Source organism: Anguilla anguilla, chromosome 15 (assembly GCF_013347855.1).
Source record: "Anguilla anguilla isolate fAngAng1 chromosome 15, fAngAng1.pri, whole genome shotgun sequence".
Taxonomy (NCBI): domain Eukaryota; kingdom Metazoa; phylum Chordata; class Actinopteri; order Anguilliformes; family Anguillidae; genus Anguilla; species Anguilla anguilla.
The window spans coordinates 29,135,098-29,148,204 of NC_049215.1; the positions used below are offsets into that span (position 1 = coordinate 29,135,098).

Below are 13,107 nucleotides of genomic sequence, written 5' to 3' on the forward strand. Positions count from 1 at the left end.
CTGGGCCTGAGCTTCACTGGGCCTGCACTTCACTGGGCCTGTGCTTCTCTGGGCCTGCGCTTCTCTGAGCCTGTGCTTCTCTGGGCCTGCGCTTCTCTGGGCCTGCGCTTCTCTGAGCCTGTGCTTCACTGGGCCTGCACTTCACTGGGCCTGTGCTTCACTGGGCCTGCGCTTCACTGAGCCTGTGCTTCACTGGGCCTGCACTTCACTGGGCCTGCACTTCACTGGGCCTGCACTTCACTGGGCCTGCGCTTCACTGGGCCTGCGCTTCACTGGGCCTGTGCTTGTCTGGGCCTGTGCTTCACTGGGCCTGTGCTTCTCTGGGCCTGTGCTTGTCTGGGCTGCACTTCACTGAGCCTGTGCTTCAGTGGGCCTGTGCTTCACTGAGCCTGTGCTTCACTGAGCCTGTGCTTCACTGGGCCTGTGCTTCACTGGGCCTGTGCTTCACTGGGCCTGTGCTTCAGTGGGCGTGTGCTTCAGTGGGCCTGTGCTGTCAGACGCAGGACACTAATAATCCCCGCTGCCGTTCTCATCGCCTGCCATTGTGTCTGTGCGCTCAGAACACTGGCTGTAATTTTCCGCTCGAGTCAAACTCGGCGGCACTGCCGTTAAGTCCTGAGGCACGGGGTCCTCTCCCGCTCAGCCACCCTCTTGAAAGAGCCCATTGTGGCCTCCGCCCGTCACACATTTGAGCTTTCCGTGATGGATTTGCTGTAATTCATTGGAGAGATTGAAAGGGCTGATAATGTCAGATTATTGTTATCACATTACTTTCATTTGCTGGCCTCGTCATTGTTGAGATTCTTTTGATTGTGTAGACAGTGTGTGTGTAGGCTTTTCATTTCAGGCCTGGATAGTTGGTTGAAGGCAGTACTGCGGGGGGAGTGGCCTGTATGTTTGTGGCAGGGCTTTTTGCATTGCCATCCCCTCCCCTGTGTCCGTTTCCTCTCATAGACATCTCTGTTTTCCCCTCTCTGCTCCTGTCCGGCCCGTGTTGTGTCTGCCTCGGTCCCGGCATGCGTAACTCTCTGTCTCTTGGGATTTTTCCCAAATCCCCAGCCTGATCCCTGTTCTCTGGGCGTGCCCCCGGGCTCTGGCCTGTGAAACCTGCACAACCCCCCCCCTCCAGCCCCCTGAAACGGGCGGACGTGCAGCAGCGAGGGCGGGGGGAGGATGGGGGGGGGGGGAAACTCTGCCCCCTGCCCCTCTGCCCCTCTGCTCGTCTGCCCCCTGCCACCCTACCCCTCTGCCCTTCTACCCCTCTGCCTCTCTGCCCCCCCTGCCCCTCTCCCCCTGCCCTTCTGCCCCCCTGCCCCCCAGCCCCTCTGCCCCTCTGCCACTCTGCCCCCTCTGCCCCCCCTGCCCCTCTCCCCCTGCCCTTCTGCCCCCCTGCCCCCCTGCCCCCCAGCCCCTCTGCCTCTCTGCCTCTCTGCCTCTCTGCCCCCCCTGCCCCTGCTCCCCTGCCCCCCTGCCCCTGCTCCTCTGCCCCCCAGCCCCTGTGCTCATCCTCCTCACGTCCCCTCAAAGCGCACCTCTGAGGCTCACCTGTGATTCTCCCGCTGCTCTGGGCCCTGCCGTGCTGTGCTGCGTCTCTGTCCTGGAGAGGTCGCAGTGCAGCGAGGGTCAGGCCTTCCTCAGAACGGCCCGGGATTTTCTCCGCTGCACGCTGTGCTGCACAGCGGTCCTACGCACAGCGGTCCTACGCGCAGCGGTCCTACGCGCAGCGGTCCTACGCGCAGCGCGCGCCGTTTAATGAAAACCAAACAAACGATTTCCCTCGATTCAGAATCGCTGACGAGGCGGTGCGCTGAGAGAACATGAAAATCCTGTAGCTCTCAGCACATTACAGATCGCTCAGCGCGCCGCCGTATCCTCGCAGATTCTCAAACACTGCGGGACGCGCGAGCATGCTAATTAGCACAGCTGTAAGAGGTCGAGGCGTCTGTCATATGGCACCGCAAACGACGGTTCATGAAACGGATCCTGTTTGTCACCAAGAGTGGGTTTTGTGTGCGTTCAAGGTTTTAGCTTGTGTTTCATGCTTTTTCGTCAGGTTTCAGCAGGTCACTTTGAAAGGACTAGCCACGGCAGCCTTGCCTTGCTGGAGAATTTTTTTTTCTTGCAGGCGAGTAACTCTTGCTGGTAAATTTTCAGACTGTCCTGCAGGTATTTGGCCTGTCTTGCTGCAGGCATGTCCATGCTGGGTTTCCGAATGGCATTTTAAAAAACATCCGCATTTTATGCATCCGCAGCAAAGTAATCTAGTGAGGGTGGTGTCAGCAGAATGTCTATGATTAACACTTAATGACACTCAATCCAAACTCCGGACATGAAGTAATTGTAAATCTGTATGGCAGCGAAGATAGATTGGCGGCCTTTCCAGGGTGTATTCCTGCCTCTCGCCCAATGCACGCTGGGATAGGCTCCAGCCCCCCCCCTCCCTGACCAGGATAAGTGGGTATAGATAATGGATGGATGGACGGACGGATGTGTGCACTCATAAGTGACTTCATTCAGTCTAACGTAATAGTCCAGTAATGCGTGATTTGTGTAGCCGGCAGAAGGGCTGTTTTTGTTGTGCCTCTGAAGCAGGGTGTTACTTTGCGCCCTGTACAGATAGGCTCTGTACTTTGTGTGATGAAAGGGCAGTGCACTGTGGGAGCTGGCTGCAGTGAACTGCCGGCAGATGGAAAATAGGGCTCTTTTATGAACCGCTAGCGATGGTAGCTATTAGCGCACTTGCTCATTAATCGCCTGCCATATGCACTGACTGTGTGAGTCACCAACCCGGCAGGTCCCTGCAGAGGGCTTGTAGCGTACGCACACACACACACACACTCACACTCATACGCACACACACACTCACACAGGCACATCCACACACACACACACACTCACACTCATACGCACACACACACTCACACAGGCACATCCACACGCACACACACACACACACACACACACACGCAGACGCAGACACACACACACGCACACGCACACACACAGCACACACTCACATGCACACACACAGTCACACACATACACACATGCATACACATTTACACACACACACACACACACACACACACAGGCACAGACACAGACACACACACATACGCACACGCACTGACACACACACTACTCTATTTCACTGCCAGCGTGCTTGCAGAATAAAGTGTGCCAAGTGATAATTCAAAGAGGATTGGAGCCTGGATTATATTTTGATTATGGGATCTCTGTGGGTTACTGATAAAAGCTGCAAATAATAGCACATATCCTGCAGAAAGCACAACAATGTATAATTAATTAGCCTACTGAGGTTTAACTGTACCCCCTACTATTGGCTTAATCCTTTCAGGTTATTTCAGGGAATTGTCTTCCCATTTCAAGATTTGTTCATTTAAATAATAGAAAAATGCAATGCACCATGTTCGTAATTTGAAGTTCACTGCCCTTCTCTAGTTATGAATCTGTGTGCATTTTAAGTCTTCATTACTGAATTGATATCAGAACGAAAAAACGATTCATGTGTGTAACTGCAGTTCTGTAGCAGCCGACTGCTAACGTATCATTTTTCATTTTATCATGTGAAAAAAAGCATTTTTAAGGCATTAACACCGCCATCGTCACTGCCCATCTTAAACGAACATCTGCTACTGAGCAGCCTGTGTCCAAGTCCATCTTTTAACATTGTACAGGTCCAGTGCTGATGAACTAACCCTCACCAGCTGGGTCCCGCAGTCATTATGATGGTGATGAGCAGACCGCCATGCTTAGCTCACTACTGTTAGTGGGCTCCATATTCCGGTGGTAGAACCTGGATAAGGGGCAGGGTGATGTCTGGCAGACACCAGAGCAGGTGTCACCCGGAACCACCCTTCTGAAGCTTATCAAGGCTCCTTCTGTCGGTCTGGGACCGCAGACCGGCAGCACCACACTGCTGAGGAAAAGGCAAGGCGAGCTGTCTGGTGTGGTGTCTGGAGTCAGCTGTGCTTTGGACAGCATCTCCTCGGTCATTCACTAACCAAGAACGACAAGCAGCTCGCTTCTCTTTCCTTTGGCATATGTACCATACGCCATTAAGAACTAAGTAGGGTATGTCATCAGTCATGATGTCTGGCTCTCAGATGTTAAACGCTAGAACCTTCTCGGCTTAAGGTGAAGGTGACAGCTTCAGCTTAAGATACGAGCTTGTGTGCCTGTTTGAGCCGATGTCATTGCCAGTAACAGAACAGGTTTGGCTGAGATGTTTTATGCTTCTGGTGGCGAGAGACTAAGATGCAGAAGGAAGGATTCTGAAGTGCTTTGTTGAGGTTCTAAGACAGAGAGAGCTGCTTTAATATCCTCAATGGGCATGTTCTGTTCGCAGCTCTCGCTGATGGAAAACAGCACAGTAATTAGGCTGTGACATAGAGACACGTGAAGCGTGTGTTGGCAGTGAATTATACAGTGTAGAGTTACAGATGCTTTAGTTATTTCTCTTTGCACAGTGTGCATTTCAGCAGTGTTCAGCTGGCCAACCGAAGTAATGTTGTGCCAGTGAAACCCATTTTGTGTCCTGTGGGATTTAGTTTGCGAGCTGCTTCAGGAGTGTCACTGCTTCACCGTGACGTGCTCCTGGGCAATATTGCAGTAACCGCGTCATAGAAGATCTGTTGGAAAACGTCAAATTAAGCAGGTGCACGGTATTATTAAAGCTAAGCCTTTGTGCCAGGCCATGCACTTGTCATAGTGCATTGGACGTCTTTGCCCCGTGGAGATAAATGTGTTATTGAGTCAAAGAGATCATTTGGTTCATGATGTAAGACAGCGATCGCTATTTTCATACTCCTAACTGACGGTGTGCAGAGCGTGTGCCATGGGGGGAACCTGTTCTCCTAATAATAAACAGCTGCTACTCCAGGAGGCCCTCGTGAGGAGTTACTGGGGGGGACTGACGTTCACTAGAAAGCAGGCTTTATTAGCTTGGCCTCATAACGTGATATTTCTGTAGCAGCGGGCATACAGCCAAGTGACCTTGGAGCAAAGTCTTCACCTGAAATGACTGTAGTGTATGCAGTTCCCTGGCTGCTCTGTAGTCCCTGTGATAGTGATCAGAATTTGACACCGCTCACCCCGTGTTTTCTAATAATGCCCTCTTGCGGTGTTTCACAGCAAAAATACCATTTCTTGAGTCAGCATTTCTGTATTCTTTCAGACGATTACATTCCAATGAATGTCAGGCCTGGTACATTTTGACCTCTGTCGTTAAACAAGGTGACTGAGGTATCAGAATGGCGTAGAGGATTCCCAGGGGAAGCGGGAAAAGACTGTATAAATATTTCCCAGGACCGTTTACAAATTCACCATTTTATACAGAATTTAGATTAAATTGGATTTTCTGCAACATGTAGGCCCCACATTTATGCCTATTGCCAGTACATTGAAAGTGTCAGAAGGCAATGGAATTGCACAAATTGTCTGAAAGGAACTGAGTGGCTGTGAGTGTTTGGAGGGAGAGAATAGTGGTGTGCTCTATTGAAAAAGGTGAAGTGCGATAACCCATTGTAACATAATCTGAGCGAGGCCTATCTTTAACCTTAATGCAAGAGGGCAAAGTGTGCAGCATCCTGTGAAACCCCAGTTAAACCATTACCTGTAGTAGGCTACCTGCTAATCATTTGCTCAAGCTTCAAGTCAAGTAACTACGGTAATTGTGTTTACTGCTGGCCACAAATGTTCTTCTTTCAACAATAAACCAAAAATAGTTTGTTGTGTTTTATTAGTTTGAAGTGCTCAGCAGTTTTACTTTGATCTGTTTGTACATTTGAACATTTTAATTGCTGAATGAGAGGGCTATTTCAAACTGTGGCACAATCCTAGGCTTTGCACATTTGTCAAAAACATCATACGGGCTTGAGTAATGTATAAACGCAGTAACCAGAAAGAGGTTTATTTTAAGAGACAGGGTCAGATTAGTTGCACCATTCACCTTTTCACTGTTCTTGCCAAGAAAGAGTATAGTGTATGGATGAGCCTTGCAGGCGTGAAGGTGGTGCTCATTAACCTGTTCCCTGCCCGGCTCAAAGTCCCTCCCGGTTACACTCCGAGGTGAACCAGTGCACCCGGGATAGTACTCGCCTCCTCTGTGACGTCCCCTACCAATGGAAAAAAAAATCACACTCTCGTTTATCTGAGGGACAGGAATTGGGAAACCTCTGTTGCTAGGCAGCCAGGACACCATCGCCTAGCAACAAGCCTACCTGCAGTTTTGAGATGACGCAGTGGGGGGGGGGGGGGGGGGGGGGGGGGGTTGGTGCAGCTGAGGGACTTTGCCGTCAGTCTTGGGGGGGGGGGGATGCACTGAATGCGATGGACAGATGAAGGCGTGGCCCCCACAGAGTCCAGGCATGCCTGAAGAAGTGTCCAGCTCATCCTCCCGTGCTCATCCTCCAGGCCTGGCTGGAAATACCCGCTTTTATAAATAGCTCCGGTCCGTCTTTGGAATGTTTGCATTGCCGGGTGTCCATTACATGTCCGGAGGATGTTTTGTACTGATGTATTAGTTGAAGACATAAAACCAAGCGTTATATTACAAGCACAGCGTTAACTAGAACACGATACGGCCACTCTTGTTAATTTAACTGGTGTAGCGTTTGTACCAAGCTGTGTGGCCATCGCTGCTTTGATGAGTGCTGGAATGTGTTGGGTCAAACTTAGGCTAAAAGGAGAGTATCCTCCTTTGGAAGGCTAAAAAAGCTGTAGCTGTGCTCGTTGGCTGTACGTCCCGTCAGTCAGACTGATGGGGCAGCTCCTGTCTGGACTCTGGCCTCATCCGCGTTTCCCCTCCCTGTCCTCCCTGCTGCATGTGAACCCGATAAGGATCTTAATGTGGTTTTCAATGCCTCACGATCTTGGGGTGGAAAAACAAACGCAGTAAGGCGAACCCACTCTACATGGGAAAGTGAACAGCTGGAGGGCTCGCTGTGCTGGGCCATGCAGTCCTGTTCCCAGTGGAAGGCGATACGCTGGTGTAAGGAAAAAAGGACGTCTCTCGAACGTTTATTTCCAATACCGGCAGTGACAAAACGCACAAATGACACCTTGGATTCAACAGAGTCAGACTGAACCACGAACCTTTCCAGAGGCTGCTTCTTATTTGTTTTCGAAGCTTTGATCAGGAGTGTTGAATACACATACCAAGACGGATGTAGTCAGTACTTGTAACATCTATCAATTAGGCCATAGTGTATTGGCTGTCCTGTTGTGATTGAATTAGCACGTCTGTTGACTTGAATGGTTCCCAATCTCTCACTCCCGGTCGCTATTCTACCATTGTACCAACTGTATTGTGATAATGATAAGATCAAGGGAATGTGTGGCCAGCAGGCATATTGGCATCAGAGACAGATTTCTTACACTGGTGAAACCCGCGCTGGACCACGCCGGGCCGCGCTGGGCTTTGCTGGGCCATGCTGGGCCGCGCAGTCCTGTTCCCAGTGGAAGGCGATACACTGGAGAGCCCGCACTGGGCTGTGCTGGGCCACACTGGGCCACACTGGGCCACACTGAGCCACACTGAGCCACGCAGTCCTGTTCCCAGTGGAAGGCGATACACTGGAGAGCCCGCACTGGGCTGTGCTGGGCCACACTGGGCCACACTGAGCCACGCAGTCCTGTTCGTTGTGGAAGGCGATACGCTGGAGAGCCCGTGCTGGGCTGTGCTGTGCTGGGCCACGCAGTGCCACGCAGTCCTGTTCCCAGTGGAAGGCGATACCCTGGTGGAACCCGTGTGGCTCTGTCATTCCTGCAGCACTCCCAGGCCCCCGTGTGTCTCAGCAACAGTGCAGCGGCTCAGTGGGATCCACAATTATTTTTACTCAGATAAAGAATTTTTTTTTTTTCTTTTTTGCTCTGCATGAAGAATCACTAGAAGGGGATGAATATGAATATGAATCATGGCATAAACTGTGTGGGGAATGCGAGTTACATTTTAGAAGGGAAAAAATGTTTTTCAAATATGAAAATAGTGAAATGTTCAGTAATGAGAAATGCTTAGTTTTACATTAGCTTGAATTCGTTATTCACGTAAAAAGAAAAATCGCAGTTTGCTGGGATGTTAATTAAAGCACATCTTACACGCTGATGATTCTGCTGTAACCTCTCGTGCGGTGTGAAGTCCTGGGTCCTTCACGTGTGCTGTGCTGGGCTCATTTTCCTTTGCACTTTGCTCAGAGCAGACGTTACGGAGGCGGATTTACTACTCCAGCGCCGATCAAAGGCTGCTTTTTCCATTGAAGTGCTCTCTGCCAGCCGTTATCAGAACTGGCAGGACACTCCTGTCCTTTCAGTTTTCAGAAGACGCAGCGCACACGCCCAGCAGGGTGACAGATTAGCCACCTGCTTGCGGTTCACACCGTTCGCTCTCTGTAAATAAGTTCAGTTCTGTTCTATGTAATGTTATTGCTGAGCAGTGTTATCAGTCAGTAAAATGTTGCAACCCACACTCACTGATCTGATAGGTTAATTAGGTTAGTCATAGTAGTGTTTTGTTCCTTGTTGGACCAGTTTGTATTTTTGTGTGTAGAAATTCAATTATTATTTTGGGGCCCCATTGATATGTATTGCGCTACTAGAAGTAGCAGAGTAATGGCTCTTTCTTCCTTAACGGAGTCGGTTATCGACGGCCATCAAGGGGCCAATCATGTGTTCCATGATTGGCCCCCTGATTATAGTGCCTATATTATTTTAAGTAATGTTTTTTTGTTAGTAGAAATAGTGCCTAATTGGTTGTCTACTATTGGTTCCAAAAGACCCGTATCTGAGACCTACCCCAAGTTTGTGTTGGGCTGTGCTTTTTCCTTGAAACTTTCTTTGGCACCAGACGGACAATGATAGCAGTGAACTTTATTACAAACATGGAAAACTAGTCAGAAACTGCAGAATATTCCTGTCACAGTATACTGAAGCCTCTGTTCAGTTTTATCACAGTATTTTTTAGTAATTAGATCTGAGCTAGATCCATTAAGTACTCCTGCAATTACCAAACTCATCATTTTACGATAACGATAAAATGAGCACTTGCTGACAACGTCGAGCACTTGCTTAAACACTTGAAACTGAAGAACAGCGTGCATTGTGGGAGGTGTTTCTGTGCTGTGTTGTTCGCTCATGAAGTCCTTTTCTCATGCGCGCTACTTAAGCTCTTTCACAGACTAATCGGGCCCAAGCAGGTGTGGAAATCTGTACTTTAATCGCACCTACAGATCCTTTTATATTTTATCCTCTCTTTCCTACTGGTTTTTGAAAGGATTAATAGCCATGCCTATTTTTACTAGCTAATTCTTGTTTCTTGCATTATTTATGAATTTGAATCTTGTAATGTTAAAAATAGATCTTTTATGATGTATAAGCATGTTTGCAGGACATAATTAATTATATTATTATCAGGACCCATCTCCTATTCTTATTTATCATGTATATTATTTATAATGTACTATTGTACATACACACATACATATAGGTTTTACTGTATGCAGTAGGATACTGTATGTAGATTTGAAATGTTTGAAGCAACAAAATGTAAAGACTCCTGTGCTAAATTGCTAATTCAAACTTCCGACTTCAATTTCTCAGTATTCTCTGTGTTGTATTAGAGCCTTCACACAGCAGTCAGATGTTTATTTTCCGGCATTTCTTTCTGAAATTGAAGCACAAGCTCAATTTTGTATTAAATAAATACCCGCTGCTTTGTGAGATGCTGGATGTGGAAGGAAAGTATGTCTGCTGTGGAAGTTTCTTCGGTATATATATGTTTCATTTTCATATTGTACTGCTGAACCGCAGGCATGCCCTGGGCGTAACTGTCAGGGTAAGACTGATTGTTTTGTTATTTTTATCGAAGGAACATTGTTCTTAAAGACCTGTGTGGGGCCTCCGGGGGGGTCTGTAAAATTGGGCCGCGCCGTGAATGTGAATGAGCCGGGGGGGGGGGGGGGGGCAAATTTGTCAAATCAGCGTTTCCCGTGGTCGTGCTTTTATTAAGGCGAGCCACATTAATAATAAGAAATGTAACTACCGTAACAACGGACCTGCGATCAATAAAAAAATAAAGCATGTAAAATAAACACACAGCCTCAGGCCACGCCCACACAAACCAGACCTCTTATTGATCTATTTCTGCAGTCATACCAGCACAGTAAAATGTCCGGTGTTAATTCAACTCTGACAGAGTACATATGAGTGTAATGGGGACTATATGTGCTCTGTAAGAGTTGATATAATATTGAACATTTTGCTGTGAGTGCACTGGACAGTGATGGATGCTCGTGATGTTAAAGATGGGTCTGGTGGTGAAGGAGAAGATGCTGGTGTCGTGTGAAAATCTTGACCTAAAATGTTCTTGGACCGCTTATTTTGGTGCTCTAGCTTCTGAAGTACAAGTGAACGTGCCTGAATCACCACGTGTTGCCGTTTTGTTGATCCCACAAGGGGAAATCTGCTGTGCTTTTCAGTCTTCGCGGCCTCTAGATGAGTAATTGGCTAGATGGGGCATAATGCAGAAGACACACGGGTGCTTTGAATATCTCACTATTGTTATGAATTATTTATTCAGCACATGCCCTTTTGCTGCTTCTGCATCCTCGCGTCCTAAATAGCTCCTGGGTAGAGCTGCGTGCTGTTTGTAGGGCTGGAGGTGCAGGAGAAACACACAGAGAGGCTCCTTTTACACTGCGGTGGACTCACTTCACCTAATGAAATATTGCTGAGAGCTTACCTGACAGCGAGCTGGGCCTGGTGATCTGATTACAGGCCAGACACTGAGCGTGGACTCAGAAGCGCCCCGTGCCTTTGCTGAAGGCCTCTTCTCTAAAGGGAAGAGTGCCTCCCAGCTCTGTACATGGGAAATGGGCGACGGCAGCAGACCCGCCAAAGTTACGAGCCAACGTGAGCGTGGAGCAGCGTCACTCGACGCTGTCCGTCTCGTCCTGTTTGTGTTTGAGATCATCGGTCAGAGAAATGACTCTGTGGCGCTGTCTCGGAGGGAAGATTATCTTTGGCTTTTTATCAGGAGCCCAGCGAGAGCAGTTCTTGTGTCTCCTCTGGCCTTCAGCGAGATAAGTGAAGTGTGAGGGGTTTTAATTGAGCCGGGGAAACAGGGGGCTCGTCGTTTCAGAGCTCCTGGAGACAGGGCTGATTTGCAGCCTGTGTGTGCTGCTGTTTCTTCTGGTGTTATGACCTTATGCGTGTGATAGCAGAGCACAGAGACCTTCAGACGCTGCTTTTGTGTATGCGATTACCCCGGCTGACGTGTGTGTGTGCGTGTATATATGTCTGCATGTGCGTGGTGTTTGTGTGTGTGTGTGCGTGTGCGCGCGTGTGTGTGTATGTCTGCAGGTGCGTGGTGTTTGTGTGTGTGTGTGTGTGCGTGTGTGTGTGTGTGTGTGTGTGCTTGTATATATGTCTGCAGGTGCGTGGTGTTTGTGTGTGTGTGTGTGTGCGCGCGTGTGTGTGTATGTCTGCATGTGCATGGTGTGTGTGCATTTGTTTATTTTTATTAATTTGTTTATTTGACAGGGGCAATGCACAATAAGTATGTTGTACCTGGTATCGCTAAAAGCTCATTTGCATCTGTGGTCCCTGGGCAGGAATCGTCTGTGACATACGATTCGGAGCAGATGTGTATGCACGTGTGTGTGTGTGTGTGTGTGTGTGTGTGTGTATGTGTGTGTGCGTGTGTGTGTGGTACAAAAAATGTGATCTACCCTTTCAGTTTGAATAGCAAAGGGCTCAGATTCTACCCAGTGACATCTCACTTGCGTCAGAAAGGTAGTTAAAATCTACCTGAAAGACCTGCCTTTCCTTTTCTTTGTCATACAACACCGATCCATTACCTCCAGCAGGTATCTGTGGGTCCCAGTTAGCAAGATTACCCTCTGCCTGCTGAACCTGAGTCAGAGACACCCTGGAAACAGGACTGTGCTTTGAACAACACGGTGACAGACCGATTAGGAGTCAGTCCTGTCTCCTGTCTCTCTGCGACTTCTGTGTATCTTACCCTTTTCCTCTGGACTTCCCTCTGCTCAGTGTTTAGTTGAGCTCCCATTAATGCATCTTAGCCTGATGATTGTGAGAGCCACTAAGCACTTACTTTCTATGCATATAGGAATGTACTGTGTGTCAGAATGAACGCTGGTATTCTGTATGAATCCTTATTCATGTTGGAATTTACTTGTGTGCATCTGCCATTGACTGCAGCAGTGTCTCTCTTCCATCAATATCAAGCTTTGTGCGCAGAAAAATCCTCTGGAGTACTTTTAACTGTAATCCAAATACACATTGTTCCTACGGAATTTGGTTTAACACTGCTTGATTTTGACACTGGCCATTTTTTTGTGTGAATGGCTCTGGAATCACAAGCTGCCTCCTCTTTCTTCTCAGGTCTGACCGGGAAGATCCTCTCCTCCATCTCTCAGGCAGGGTTTGAGATCTCAGCCCTGCAGATGGTGAGCCACAAGCCATTTCTGAATGTGTGCGTGTGTGTGTGTGCCTGTGCGTGTAGGTAGGTACAGGGATACACGTATGTCAAAATGCACGTCGATCAACATTTGAAGACATACTCTGTTTTTAGTGCTGGTATTTTTTTTTAGCACATATTTATTTTCAAGCGAGAAGTTGTATAGCTTTGTGCACTCACATGTGTTGAAAGGAAGGAAGAAGATGCTAGAGAGAGAGAGAGAGGGAGAGAGAGAGAGAGAGAGAGAGAGAGAGCTCCTTTTTCTGCTGGCTCTGTCCAGTTTTTTCCTCCTGGCCCCACCCATGTTAGTCTTTACATAGACCCCCCTGTTCTTCTCTGCAGAAGGCCGGCCATACAGATATGAAGATGTGCACACAAGATGTGCATCCTCATGCTTTTCCGCCTCCCCTATTTTCCGCTCGTCATTCTGAAGGCCGTCAAAAAAGGGCTGAAAACATGCACACGTGCTCCCCTTGAGCCGCAGGCATATCACTGCATGAAAGGAGACTGCTTCTCTGAGGCGCAAGCGTAACTACAAACAGTTTGCATATTTTTAATCTGTTTCTTTTTTTTGTTTTATTTCTCAAATATGGTTTAATATATTAATTGCT

At 48.3% G+C, this 13,107-nt stretch overlaps 1 protein-coding gene across 2 annotated transcripts in view; it reads left to right on the forward strand.

The window, feature by feature from the left end:
• The window catches only part of nme7 (NME/NM23 family member 7), a 46,827-nt gene that overhangs the window by 12,045 nt on the left and 21,675 nt on the right, over nt 1-13,107 (forward strand). For both annotated transcript variants that reach the window (XM_035393831.1, XM_035393832.1), the window contains exon 8: nt 12,421-12,485. In XM_035393831.1, coding sequence (XP_035249722.1) covers nt 12,421-12,485 — 65 coding nt within the window. The remainder of the gene's footprint in view (nt 1-12,420; nt 12,486-13,107) is intronic.